Consider the following 14,662-nt stretch of genomic DNA (forward strand, 5'->3'; position numbering starts at 1 on the left):
TTAGTTTCAGAAAGTAATGCTGTGTTTAGGGTTGGGGTGTCATTAACTTCTGAAGCAATTATTAAAAATGTATCTGGTATCACAGTCAGTTTGGTCAGTCCATCTGGTTCCCAAGCAAAAGAACTTTCATCCACTGCTGCAGTGGCAGTTGAAATTCTTCCTCTTTTAATTTTTTTTGGTAATGAAGTGTAATTTGCATTCTCTTTTTCAGAAAGAGTTATCTGGGCACAAGAACATTGTGACCTATTTGGATTGTGCTGTCAACTCGATAAGTGATAACGTTTGGGAGGTGCTCATCCTCATGGAATACTGCCGAGGTAAGAGAGCTCCGGAGTTTTCAGAGAAAACACAGGGAAGATGTTTGTAGGATCACCTGGGATTTTACTTAGAACTGTTAAACCAGTTCATGTAAGAGGTGAACATGGATATCTCATGTCTGGAATCCCACTAGTTCGTGACACTCTCCTGTTGGCACTGAGCTGCTGAGCTCTGAGGAGAAGGTAAAAGTGAGTTTCACTGCCTCTGTAACTGAGTATGATTAGGAATGGGGAAATGAATTCTCTAAGTATGAAGGGAAATCGGTGCGTGTTCTCCTGTCTGTACTAATCAGCAGGTAGTTGGAACATATTCTGTGGGAAAGATTGCCAAACTTGTCACCACTCTTCTTGCTTGGTTGTTTTTGGGTTAGATGATAACATTGAAGATACTTTACTCTTACCTGCCAGGTGACTTGTTATAAATGAGCATAGCATAGTGAGTGTTGATAATGCCAGCTAAAAGAAAATAGTCCTGTGGTCTCCCACCTTATAATGTAACATTCTTTCAAACAATATGTAAAAACAAGTAGTTTTGGGATCCCCACTGCCCCCTACACACATGCACTAAGTTCTAGGTTGATATGGAATGAACTTGCCATTGAGTTTAACTTGTGAAGTTTGTCTGCAGTTTAGGGTGATTGGACATAATATGAGACAGTGTTTAACCCAAATAGGTGAAGATACTGGAACAAGTGCTGCAAGTACAAAGTAAATATTTAGAACTTAGGAAGAAAAGCCACCCTGTGGTCTGTAATGCTTGAATACTTTGAGATGAGATGTATGTGCATTATATTTGCAGTAGAAGTGGTAATCATTATGGCTTGTGCAATCTGTACCACCATAACAAGCCATTTGGAAAACCAGGTTTCTTTTGTTTAAATACAGTGACTGGAAAACTTCCTTGCATCTCATTGGTGGACTTGGTGCATATAAGTCTTCTGTACCTGATAGAAATTACTTGAAAGAAATTTCTCTTGTGGTTTCTTTAGCTGGACAAGTTGTGAACCAGATGAACCAGCGTCTACAGACAGGTTTCACAGAGTCAGAAGTCATGAGGATATTCTGTGACACCTGTGAAGCTGTTGCTCAGTTGCATCAGTGCAAAACACCCATAGTTCACCGGGATCTGAAGGTATGAATGCCATGAAAAGGGCATCTGGGTTAAAATCAATGATCTACTTGAAAAGCATTGAGGATACAGAAGGTATTTCAATACCTAAGACTGACTGCTGGTTAGGAACTTGCTATGGATGGAGCTGTAAACAGAGAGACTAAACCAGACTTGAAACAGAGACTACAGAGGCTGGAAACAGAGACACTAAAATAAGTTTTTGATGCTAAAACTAAGTTTCTGAAAACTTCCTGTTTGTGTGAGAACACATAGTAACACTTGGAAATTAATGCTGGTATTTTAACACATAATTTTTCTGTGTATTGATTTCCTTTCAAGGTGGAAAATCTACTGTTAAACGATAGTGGGAACTACGTTCTCTGTGACTTTGGCAGTGCCACGAACAAATACCTGCATCCGCAGAAAGATGGAGTTAATATGGTTGAAGAAGAAATTAAAAAGTAAGTTTACTTTTAGGTAAACATCTTTTACATCGCTTTACTATCATAAGCGATGGCTCTGCTGGGAAACCCCGTGTACTGTTGTGTGGTGTGCATGTACCATTAATATGAATTGAACTTAATGACTGATCTTTAATTTTGGCATAAATATAGTAAAAGAGTGGAACACACACTCTTGAAATCGTGTATTAGTATGGTTTTGCCCCTTTGGGCTAACTACTGCAGAGGAGTAAATACAGGCTGCTCCTTCTCAAGTTTAAAAAATGGTGATTTTTTTCCAACTCTGAAGTATTTGAACTACCACTTTAGCAGTTGTTTTGAGATGTTAGTTTTTTTTGAAGTCTGCATTCTGTATGCTCTGGTATGTATTAGGAAAGCTCTTGTAGGACTCTTGAATCACACCTTCCAGATGACTGGCTGCTTATGCACAGTGACTTTTGGAAAAGTATACACTTCTGGGGAAATAACAGTAAAGGCAAATTTTAGCTGACCTCTTACTTATCCGTCGTTACATCTTGCTACTTTGAATATTCTTTGTGATGCTGCAAACGCAGTAAATGACTCGGATTATGTGAGACAATTCCAGGCATGTATGTGAAACTTGTGTCTGATTGATGTGTATGTAGCAGATGGGGGAAACATGCTTGCAGTTGTGAGGCAGTCTTCAGCCACATCCTCTCTTTATTTTACATCACTAGGTACACAACACTGTCGTACAGAGCTCCTGAAATGATTAATCTGTATGGAGGAAAGCCAATTACTACCAAGGCAGATATCTGGGTAAGCAAAAAATCATGTAGTATGGAACTCATTCATGAGAGGCAATTAAAAACAGCATTGACTGACTGAAAAATTAGTTCTTGGAAAATAAAACATGATGCAGCTAAAGAACACAGAATATAGTAGAGATCTTGGATAGTTAACTCTTTGGTAAGTAAAATGAGTGCCATGTTTGATTTTTTTTTTTTTTTTTGAAGGAAGGGGAACGTGATTTAGAGTTTTTCTTTTTTTGTCAGCCCTAGTTGCTGCTTGATAGTCCCCAGAGATTTCTTGTGGAAACCAGTTGGCAGCATGATCAAGAAAGGTGTTTTTATTAGGTGCTGTGCAGTGAAGAAAATAAACTGAGTGCAAAGGCTAGTGGGGTATCTCCAGGTGATGTGACACTGAGAATGCAGCTCTTGGTATGCCCTGGTTTTGTAGTTTATCTATATAGGAGTGAGTGGAAAAGCAAGTTGGGTTACTGCTTGATATATCAGCTTGTCACGTGAACTGTTCAATAGTGCGGGTTCTACACAACATGTAAGCAGCAGCTGTAGCCAGGATGAAGTTTGTGTCTCATTGGTGCTGCTCTCTTGTGTAAAAGACTTGCTCTCATCCCTTCACAGTGCCCGTGTTTGTCTTTTACAGGCACTTGGCTGCTTGCTGTATAAACTCTGTTTCTTTTCCCTTCCCTTTGGAGAAAGCCAAGTTGCTATTTGTGACGGCAGCTTTACCATCCCGGACAGCTCACGGTACTCCCACAGCGTGCACTGTTTGATCAGTAAGTGTGTGGGCAGCACAGCAGTGCCTTCATCTCCTGCAGCCAGGGAAACACAGGTCCTGCTCGTGGGGGAGAGTCACTGTGCTGGGAGGTGCAGCCTGAGGGAGCGGTGCCAGTCACTCCTGGCTGCCACCTGCACTGGCCTTGGAAGGGAGCCTTGCTTGTCCTCTTGTTCCACGGAGGACTGTGCTCCAGGGCACAGACCTGAGGGGCTGCCTGCAGAGGGATTGCAGAAACCTAGAGCAAACTCCTTGAAATGGCACTAGAAGGGAGCCAGGGGAATGAATATGAGCAAGTCTTTCTCCTGGGCAGCTGATGTGACATTTAATGGATGGTCTTGCCAATTTTACAGGATATATGCTTGAACCAGACCAAGAGAAGAGACCTGATATTTTTCAAGTGTCTTACTTTGCCTTTAAAATTGCCAAAAAGGATTGTCCTGTGTCTAATATTAATGTAAGTAGTCTTTAATTTTATCAGTGTTTTCAGTGTATTATGTAGGTAGCATTGAGAAAAGTCTGTCAGATTGCCTGAGAGACCAATTTAATCATAAACCTGATTTCTAAATGTAAAACATAGCGGAGAACACCTGAAACTGCTGTTGTGTACACGCAGTATGAGCTCTGAACAAAACATGTTCTTAATTTTGATGGGGTAGCTTCATGGACTCTATGGATACTGCATCATGCAAATGACTTTTAGTCATTAGTAATCTCTTCCTTTAATACAATTGGTATGAAATATACTACAGAACTTAAACTTGTTGACAATAGAGGTTTTCATGTTGTAACTGTAGTGTCAAGAGCATTTGTTTGCTTTGGGCAGCCCCTTTTTCTCAATCATCCTTAGCAAATGTGTTAGTCCCTTGGAAGGACCCCAGTGAACTGAAGGCAATAGAGCAGTACCTATATTAGCCTGTATTAGCCTATATTTCTGCCCTTGCTTTCCATGGGAGTTTGACCTTGGCAAGTGTGAACTTTGTCTCAAAGGTCACCTCCTTCACAAATGTTATTACTCTGGAATGGAATTTGAAGGCACATCACTAATGTTAATTATTATAAAGTGGTTCTCAAGAGAAGCATCAGGAAAAAAACATCTCAAATTTGAGTTTGCAACAGTCAATTATAGTGAGCTCTGCCTTCAGAGACAGACAAGTGAACTTCCTGAGATCCTTGGACTTCCTTTATCCTTGTATAAGAAGGTGTTCAGTAAGTGTGAATGTTGCCCTTTGGATACACATGTTAAAAAAAAAAAAGAAAATCTTGAAGTACTTGACAAGTAACTGTCTCTACTATTTGTGACTAGATTTTTTAGATTTGCATTCTGTACATGCATTTGTCATTAGAGATGATCTTTGTACTCTCTCCCCCCAAACTGCTGTTTTCCTTGGTAAAATATGGTTTAGGTGATTCACTCAGGAATTTATTTGAGAAGGGGGTAAGTTAAATGCCCAGGGAAGCTTGGATGCTGAATGGTTTTCTGGAATTTGCGTTGCAGTGGAAGAGCTAAGTGGGCTAAAAACAGTTTCCTCCAAAGGTTGGACTTGGAATTTAGTTCTTCAGCTTGAGGCTGAAGTAAGTCTGCTCTGTGCAGTCACACGAAAATGTTTGAAGAAAATGTTGCACTTCATTGTTGATAGTTGTTAGTGTGTAAATGTAGTGAAGTAGTTGACAAAACAGACCAGTCATGCTCTGGTTTTATTTCTGCAACGGATGCGAGAGTGTAGAGATACTGTTAAATTAAAACTCGTTTAATCTGCAGCTGTGAGTTGAGCAGGAAGCCTTGTAACATGAAAATCTTAAACCCTAGTATTCCTCTTCAATATGTAATGATTTTTTTGTTTCAGGATTTCATTTTTTAAATTTATTTAAATTTGTTTTTCCCAAGAGTTCTCCTGTCCCTTCAACTCTCCCTGAACCCATGACAGCTAGTGAGGCAGCTGCTAGAAAAAGCCAAATAAAAGCAAGGTGAGAAGAGGATGTGACTTCATTTTTTTTTTTTTTTTGCAAAGATTGTTAAACTACATATTGGTCTGAAACCTGTTTGCAAATGCTTGTTAATAAATGAAATATTACTTTAGTAGAAGTCATTAGGTAAACTGCAATTGTAAGAGCTTCAAGTCTCCCTTTGAATTCCACTCCTTTGCTTTTTTCATTATATTGAGAATCCTGGGAGGAAAAACTGAGAGCCTGTTTAATGAAGGTAAATGGATTTTGTTGGGTTTTGCTTCTGATGGTTTTGTGGGTTTTTCTAAAAGTTCCAATTTTATACCAAAGTAGTCCCTTTTGTCCTTGTCAGTAAAAACAAACCTATAACATTGGGACTTTCCATTGATGCTTTTGATTTCTGCTATGGTATAGTGTGTGCTTAATGATTCCTTTACTTTTATTCCTTGTTAATGGAAGTTTGTTAGGTTTTGAATCTATCAGCATGTGTGACTGGGGCACTTTTATTCAGCTGTAATTATCAGTTCTATTTACCAAAAATAGAAATTAAACCACAAGAAATGAGTAGAAGTAGAAACGAGTTAAGAGATGAGATTTTCCTTTATCTTATTTCCTGTCTGTATGAACAGTCAACATGTTTCTAGTCAGGACTTGACTTCCACTCACTGCTGGGAACTGAGAGGAGTTTGTTCAGGGAGATACCATCTGGTGTCATGATCTCCTTGGGAAAAAGGCTGCTGCATGGCTCCTTCTTAATGATGTTCTGTGTTAGTCGTATCCTAGAGCTGCTAGGGGTGGTGGGTGGAGTTTTAGGAAGCAAACTTAAGGTACTGAAGTGCAATGCAGAAGTAAGAGTAGCTCATGGTTAAGACATGATTGAGCTATTAAGAGATCTACTGTGTCTAATTTGAAGAAGAAATAGTTGTCTTTTTATAAAGTATCTGACATGGGGGAACTTTCCCGTTCAGATTAACAGATACTGTTGGACCAACAGAAACCTCAATTGCACCACGGCAAAGACCAAAGGCCAATTCAAGCACTGCCACCTCCAGCGTGCTGGCGATCCAGAGCTCAGCAACTCCTGTCAAAGTACAAGTTCCTGGGGAATTTGGTAATCGTGGGCAAAAAGGTAACTTAAGGAAGTTAAAGGATGGACCAAAATGTATGAAGAATGAATCTCACATTTCTTCATCTCCTTGATCTAATAGGGATAGCCTTTAAAGCTCAAATTCATCTGCCTTTCCTTATATACCAGAAATCAAATCTTCATCCTTTCCAAAACACTGGAAATATGTGAGTTGGAAGTTTGGCCAGGTACCACAAAAGCTAAATCCACATTATTGAAAACCAAAGGTGTGTTTTCATTATGCTTACCACTGGTGTTTAATGAAGTTTCTCACTGAGAGTTCATGGTCACTTTTAAATTGAAATTAATTCACAAAAAGTATGAAACTCTTCTCTAACAAACTGCTTTTGTTGTAGTAGGAAAAATATTCTCCTGTGCCTCAAGAAGTCATGAGATATCAACAGTATGTTGGTGGTATTTGTAGGCTGGAACCGTGTAAAAATATCACTTCTCTAAGGACTGACAGATTGATTTCACATTCCACTGAGTGCAATAGAGGGGAGTCACTGGGGGAGACACAATTGAGTGAAATGGGTTTTGAAGAAATCCTTTATGAATTCTTCTTTCTCATTCCAGAAGGGTTATGGCTCTGATAAATACTCACTTAAATAGGTATCATTTTTATCTTGAACACTTTCAAGTTGCACTTTGTGCTGTTATGTGTCTATTGCAGTACAGGAAGAGTGGCTTCAGGGCTGGTATTGAGAAAGTATGAAAAGGTCACTGAGAATGTTTGTGTCCCAGTGTGAACAATTTTTTCTAGATGGGATGTAAGTAGCATCCAACTTGGAAGACTTTTCCTGTTCTGACAAGGAATGGATCATTCCTGGGCACTTGAGAATATAAACAGCATGCAGGAGATTGATTTATGTTGGTAACTGTTTACTTAAGTGGCTGCAAAAACAATTGAATGGCCAAAGCAGTCAGGTGTTCGGTTTAATGGAGCATGACAGGTGAGCCAATAGTTCCCTTAAAGAAAAAAATGTGTTGTTTTGTATAAATACAAAAGTGTACACTTCGAGGGTAAGGGTTTGAGGTACTACAGTGTGTAACTTCAGTGTTAGTAAAGCAGAAGTCTGAAACCCAGCTTGCTGTTGTGAGACCAGAGGAAGCTTCTGGTGTCTTCTAAGTAGAAATGGTTCATTTGCAGGCCTGGAAGTATTTTTGGAGACGTGAATTTGGTATCTAACAGCTGTCCTAGCTGTCAGGGTGGGAAGGGAAGCTCATGGACTGTGTCACCTTGAAGTGTTGAGTGAAGAGGTAGCTGGCAGGGAGAGCTGTGGCTGGAGTTGTGAGATGGGGATGTCAGTGGTGTTGTGTGACTGTCGCAGGAACCACGCGCCCCGGGAACGGCCAAGAGCTCTCTCAGTGCCAAGGGACCACCCCACACGGGCCGCAGCAGCACAGGGTCCTGCAGCAGCTGCAGCAGGGAGACTGGAGGCTGCAGCAGCTGCACCACCTGCACCACCAGCAGCACCAGCCCACCGTGCAGGATGCTTACATTCAGCAGGTACAGTCACATCTGTTAGGCGTGTCTGACACACACCTTATGCTTACGGGGGTAATGCACTTGGAATCATGTGCTGCTTAAGCATTTCTGCTGTTGCTGACTGTGGTTTTTCCTGCTAAAAGAGCTCCTGTCCCTTCACACCTTAGCTTTGGCCCTTCCTAGGCCCTGTAATGCTCATCCTAGGAAGTTGCTTGCTTTATGCTGTTTTGTTTCTGCAGTTTGACCCTGAATCCCAGCTTGCTTTGCATTGCCACCGTGTGGCTGAAATGAAGGCTTTATCTATGTGTAAGGGTGCTTGGGATAAATATTAGGAGTTACCTAGGTGATTATGCTGTGCTTGCAGAAGATGGTTGTACGTCGACCAGTGCTGAATATGTAGTGTAATTTTTTGTTAAAAATGGGGAGGTGGGAAGGAAAAAGCCTCCAAACAGAATGATTAAAATGCAGTGACTGAATTGCAAGCTGGTTCTTTGTTACGTGGTATCTAAACTGAAAAATGCTGTGGAGTCAAAAGTGATATTTTTAATTGATGCTTCTTTTGAATATCTGGCTGTTTCTGAAGGGGGTCATGACTTCTCAAAGCTGTTTTTTCCTTCTCAACTCCAGTATCAGCAAGCAGTACATCAGCAGATGGTCCAGCAGCAGCTGTTGCTGCAGTCTGTGTACCAGCAGCAGCCTGCCCAGTCACAGTATCCTGCCATGGTATGTCACGAGTGGAACAGAGGGTACAATCTGAAAATGTGGGCTGTGTTTGTAAGTCTGTTGTGTAGATGAAGTGAGAGAAGGGTGTGAGTAGTTATAATGAGGTGTGGGCGTGGTAAATAGTGTGAAGATGGGGATCTGAAATGGTATTCAGTGGGGGAATTTACCCAAACTAATCTGGAGTTGCAGTTGTGTATTAATTGGATGGGATATATTTCTAACTTTATAAGTAGGTATATGCTAATTTGAAACAATTGGTGCTTAAGGTTTGCAGTAGTGACCACAGCAACAATTACATTATACTACAAAGTGACAGATGACACAGTGATATGAAATTCTTAACTGAAGAGCAAGAGGAACTAACTGGCATACCCTGTTTTTTTTTTTAAAAATCAGGAGAAATTATCCTGAAATTGTGATTACTAATTAAGTGTTGGGTATGCTGTGCTGTGCAGTAGCATATACTTAGGCTGCAGTAATTTTAAAAAGCTAAGTGGTAATAGGCTGGAAAAGAGGACCAGTATTACTGACCTGTTGGAGCAGTTTCTTTGCACCCTCATGTTCTGGAGTGGTGGGTGGTTGTTTGGCTGCAGGTCCAGTACTGTGAGTGGGCAGAAGAGATGGACCCAGCCCGTGTGTGTTTTGCTAACACAACCCTGCTGCCCCCAGGTGCAGTATCAGCAGGCTCTCCTGCAGCAGCAGATGCTGGCCCAGCAGCGGTCACAGCAGGCACAGTCCCCTGAATACATCACCTCTCCACAAGACTTTGCACCAGCCTTAATCTCCTACCCTGGCTCACTCCCAGTGCATGCTGGAACACTGGCAGATCCTCCCCATCCTACAAGCAGGTGAGTGTTCTGGCTGAGGTATGCTTAGGGGTTTCCTATGACTTATATTACTAACTGTGATTAGCACTGCTTAATAAAGGGTAATAAATAATGACTTTCCTGTGAATTCTTATGAACAACAGTATGTGGAATAAAACCCCCGTTCCTTTATGATTTGAAAATAAAGAAAAACCCAGATTTGTCCAGTTTCACTGATGTTATGAACTAGGTTATATGTTTATATAGGTTCTTACTAGATTTCCCTTAAGGTAGCTTTCAGATGCTTTTGAGATGAACTGTTAATGGATATGTGTTCCTTCTGTGTAGTGTTTTGGTTTAATGAAGCATGTCTCAGATTTTGACCCTGATAAATAATCCTGTTCATGTTTCTTTCTTTGCTTCCTTGAACTGACTTTACAGGTCAGGTATTCCTGATGCTGAAGCAATTACTGGTTACCCAAAGCAGAGCATCAATAACCCGCCTGACATGTCAGGCTGGAACCCATTTGGAGAGGACAATTTTTCCAAGTTGACAGAGGAGGAGCTGCTGGACAGAGAGTTTGACCTGCTGAGATCAAGTAAGGGACGCTTGAAGGCTTACTTTGCTTCCCAGTAAATGAGGGCTCTGTAGTTGCTCAGCAGTTCCAACACCTGCCTGTCCAAGGGCCGTGCGGGCTGTGTACAGAACATTCTTTCTGAGCATTTGAGGGCACAGTTGGGCCTGTCTTCTTCCCTTCCTTTTCCTTTCTGAAAATGTGTGCAATAGGAACTCGCCGTCTCAAACTGGTAGTTACTGGCTCAGTTACTGCAGAAATGGTACTGTCATAGCTCTTCAATGCTGCTGCTTGTGTCACCTTCACTGTCAAGAGGCTCTCAACAGCAGAGCTTTGTTGTCAGATGGGAACAGAAGTTTGGCTGCTTGCTTTATTCCTTTCCAGCTTTTTTCTTGCACACCAGAGCAGAAGATTGTGTGGGTCTGATATGTCCTTTGAAAATGCCTGAAAGAAAATTGATCTATTACATTATGTTAATGTTTTGTAATGTCCTTTCTGATGAGTGGCTAAATGTAAGGGCTGCTTTATTGTTCTGATATGGCAATAGTTGAATAAACTTTTTCCTCTTGAAGTCAGTTATCTCCATGGTTTTTACTTGGAATTACTTCCTCTTCTTAATTGCTTAACACATGCTTGTTAGATGCTCTTCCTATAACTGATTTTGTTGAGATCAGATTTATCAGTGGGACTTGGAAGATGTGACAGCATCAAAAAACAGCTTGTGCATGCTTGGCTCTCTGTCAGCAAGTTCCTTGCAATTAAATGTGCAGTAAAGTTGAATTTCAAGCAATTAAAGAACACCTCTGCCTTTAGCTGGGTCTTTCTTCTTGGATTCCCATGTCCTTGAAGGTAATTGAACAAGATGTGCACACTACTTGTTAGTCCTTAAGGAAAGTAACTGAGTGGGTTTGTTTGTGAAACTCTAGTTGATAGTTCTTGATTATGTTTATCAATTAAGACTTACTTTTGAGATATAAAAGTAGCCTGCACACATTTCACAGTACAATTACTTACTGCTAGCTGGGTAATGGCTAATGTACCAGCTTAAAAATGAGCACACCTTCCAAATCCAAGTTTAGGATTTGATTCAGGAGTGGAATTGAATGTCTTTAAGCATACTGCTTCCACATGAGGCCTTCAGTCATTCAAAATAATCCACTCTAGAGTCCAGAGCAGGTTAGTTTGTAGCAGGTGGTCAGTACATTACCCACCGTCAGAATCTGTAACTGTTGGACTGGGGATGGTAAGTTTGAGATGGGCTTGGTTAACCCACAAGTTGTGCACAAATAAAAGTGCCAAAGACCACACTAACTGAGGCTTGTTTGGGGCTCACCTCTTCAAGGTAATTCAGTGCACAGGAGAGCTGGGTGTGATAACACACTTCATACACTGGATCCAGAAAGTCAACAGCAGCATTCTGCTTCATAGCAACCAGCATTAGGTTTACTAGTCACTTGAATACAGAACTTTTCAAAATGAAAAGCCATGACTGCTTTGAGCAGCAGCACACTAGATGGCAGGCTTGTTTGTACGGGGTGGGCTGCAGTTAACAGTGGTTCGGAGGCCTTGGGGCTTGGTGTCTGTGTGAGGCCCAGAGCAGGGAGAGCAGTGGTAGTTGGTATCTGTGTGTGTTGATACACACGTCACAGCCTTTAAGGACCTTCTGACTTGGGTTTTTTGGTATTAAGGCTGTTTGTATTTTGGTATCATGTTGGGCACAATAGCCTTAATGAGCTTATCTCAGTGTTAATGCCTTTGCTGCAGCCAAAGCAGAAATATATAGACTTTGTCCACTGGTACTTTATCAACCTTAGCTGGAATAATGAGAAATTGGCGGATGGATTGTACAGTTGAGGCTTGGACCTATAAAATTGTCTTTAACTGTATAATACTTCCTGGAATTTCCTCAGGTCTGAATTAAGATTCAAGGGTGAGCTCTTTTTAGGTGTAGGTTATCTCTTTTGAGGGAAAAAGACTGTTGTTTACTAAGCAATTTTTTTGCCATCTAGAGAAAGGAGAAGTGCAGATACAGGTCTGATAAATGGTTATATTTTTCTATTACTAAACCCAATTGCTGTGCCATACTTCACAACTCTCCTACTGTTATGTAAGTTTGTCTTTTTGCCATGTCATATGGTGCTGAGTAGCATTCAAAACATAAACCCTTTCTCACCCCTTTCAAAAGCCTACTTTATATTGTTGAGCTGATGCTTCACACATAAATTCAAGATGTTTCTTAATCTGTCAAATACTTTTAAAGCTGATGTGCTCATGACAGTAACACATCAGTAATCAAATATACACAGCCTTTGTTAGAGGATCAAGATGTTGTCACACTTTGTCAGGCTGATATTACTGTTGGATTTCAGGGGTTGAGTGGCTTAATGTCACTGTGCGCAGTGATGGGGGTATTGCTGGGATGATTCATCACTTCTGTAAAAGGGCTCTAACTCCCAGATCATGATACCTTGCTCACACTTGGTGAATGCTTTCCCAGTAGAAAGATGGCAGTTACAGTTAAGGGCAAGGTGCAGCTGCATGGAGGTGTCTGAATGGAGCACCTCTGTGATATGGAGTGACAGGTTGGAACTCTGTGTTCTTGTGTGCACTGCTGTTTCTCTGCTGTTATCATCACTCAGTGATGGGACAGAAGCAACAGGTGATGCTGAATTTCTGACAGCACTGTGAAGAAGTGGATTTCTTAAACAGCTTCTGTAACCACTTAATAATCTGTGCAGAGCTGGGAGCCAAGAAAAGGAGTGTGCTGTCTCGCTGGGAGGACAGCAGCCCAGCTTCCACTGAGTCACACAAATGTGGTTGTTAGGCCAGGGGTCACTCCGGTGCTCCAACAGAGACAAGTGTGGGTGCAGTCTCCCAAGTGCTCTGCCCGTCCCCTCTGCAGCCTGCACAATGGGAAGGAACTGCCTGGGCCAACTGGGCTTTTACCTGTCAAAAACCCCTAATAGAGAGTTTATTATTCCCTCACCCTGTGCAGCACATACCTTGCATAGGCATAAGACCTGCCATTTTTATTTTACTTTACTTTATTTTTTGTTCTGTTTCATTTTGTTTTTTACAGACAGGCTGGTGGACAGGAGAGCATCTTCAGATAAGAATGTGGAGCCACATTCTGCTCCACAGAAAAGTCCTCCTGAAGATCCCTTTGGTTCTGTTCCTTTCATTGCTCACCAAGGCAAGTTACACCTGTGACATGATTACCTTGTAGCTATAGGTGTACACACATGTACATGTATGTGTCAGAGTGTGCACAGAAGTTAAACCACCAAAGAGTGGTTGAGGGATCAACTGCCTCCTGAAAGCACTCGGGCTAAAGAGATTTTTTTTTTTATTATTATGCTAATTACCTCCAATGAAAAACCACTTGTGCATCTGGCTCTGGTGCCTGTATGGTGATACTGTGTATCCTTAGCAGTGCAGTTCCCCTGGACCAGTGTAGAACCACAAGTGCTTTTGCTGAAGGCAAATTACTTGCTAAGGCCAAATTCTGCCACTTCGCTGTAGTCTGCTTCTTACTCACACTGTTTCTGTAGTTAGTTCTCCAGACTGTAAGCTTCTGCTGCATTTAATGCACAGTTTTGGTACAAATTGAGTCAAACCCAAACATTTTGTTGTCTCTACACGGGGAGAGGAGGGTGGACATTCATTATTGCCTTTCAGTTCAGCTTTGATCTTTTTTTACCTTGGATGGAAGTAAAACTAACATGGTATGTGGGCATTGACTGTGACTGGGAAACTGCATCATGGTCCAGCTAAATCAACAGTTTTCACATTTGGTTGATCAGCACTTTAATATTTATTTTGGTACCTGTGACAAAGTAAAGCCTATGTGATAGTTAAATGTTAAAAACAGCTTCAGTCACTTCTGGAGCCACTTTGGTGCTTACTGAAGTTTTGTTGAGAGTTCTTGTGTGACAAAGGTGCCTTAATATGACTCTTAAAGACTGTTCTTACAGAAGTTCAAAAGCTCAGGTAATGTGCCTTAAAATAAATCAGTTGGGGTCAACCGAAGTTATCCGTGTTTTCTTTCAGTTGGATCTCGCATTCTTGGAGATCCTCTACTAGGGCTGCTTAGTGCTCACAGGTGTTCCTGTGCTGCACATAGTGTTGGGTGAGCAGGGTAACATGTTCTGCAAAGCCATTGGTCAAAATCCCCCACAGCACCCCTGTGTGCTCCTGTTGTTGGACTTGAATTCATTCTGTTTGGTCTAATACTGTGCTCTGCGTTTGTGGTTTTGTTCTGCTCACTGGACAAGACAAGTTTGCCTTCAGTCATCTTGTTCATGCCCAGTAGATCAGTGCCACATGAAAGCCATTTAAGTAAAGAAGGGTTTGCCCTATAGGTGCTGTTGGGGAGGGTTTTCCCTGACAGGGTGGTTATACTTGATGTGAGATGGGGACCATCAGGTGCTCAGTCACCTGCCGAGTATTCCTGCCATTGTGTCCAGAGGTTGTTTTATTGCTTTCCTCACCTGAGATCTTGGAAGTGCATCTGCTCATTGCTGGTTTTTTCAGTTGGTTATAAAATAGCTTGGACTGTAAGGAATGCC

General features: G+C 41.4%; 1 protein-coding gene across 3 annotated transcripts in view; it reads left to right on the forward strand.

The window, feature by feature from the left end:
* Positions 1-14,662, forward strand: part of BMP2K (BMP2 inducible kinase) — a 47,129-nt gene that overhangs the window by 19,052 nt on the left and 13,415 nt on the right. For all 3 annotated transcript variants that reach the window (XM_027668539.1, XM_027668541.1, XM_027668540.1), the window contains 13 exons: positions 212-317; positions 1,307-1,449; positions 1,768-1,889; positions 2,588-2,669; positions 3,297-3,429; positions 3,782-3,885; positions 5,317-5,396; positions 6,344-6,504; positions 7,833-8,011; positions 8,618-8,713; positions 9,383-9,561; positions 9,961-10,118; positions 13,174-13,287. In XM_027668539.1, the coding sequence (XP_027524340.1) occupies positions 212-317; positions 1,307-1,449; positions 1,768-1,889; positions 2,588-2,669; positions 3,297-3,429; positions 3,782-3,885; positions 5,317-5,396; positions 6,344-6,504; positions 7,833-8,011; positions 8,618-8,713; positions 9,383-9,561; positions 9,961-10,118; positions 13,174-13,287 (1,657 nt within the window). The remainder of the gene's footprint in view (positions 1-211; positions 318-1,306; positions 1,450-1,767; positions 1,890-2,587; positions 2,670-3,296; positions 3,430-3,781; positions 3,886-5,316; positions 5,397-6,343; positions 6,505-7,832; positions 8,012-8,617; positions 8,714-9,382; positions 9,562-9,960; positions 10,119-13,173; positions 13,288-14,662) is intronic.

The sequence above is a fragment of the Corapipo altera genome, unplaced genomic scaffold (assembly GCF_003945725.1).
Source record: "Corapipo altera isolate COAL_440 unplaced genomic scaffold, ASM394572v1 274, whole genome shotgun sequence".
Taxonomy (NCBI): Eukaryota; Metazoa; Chordata; class Aves; order Passeriformes; family Pipridae; genus Corapipo; species Corapipo altera.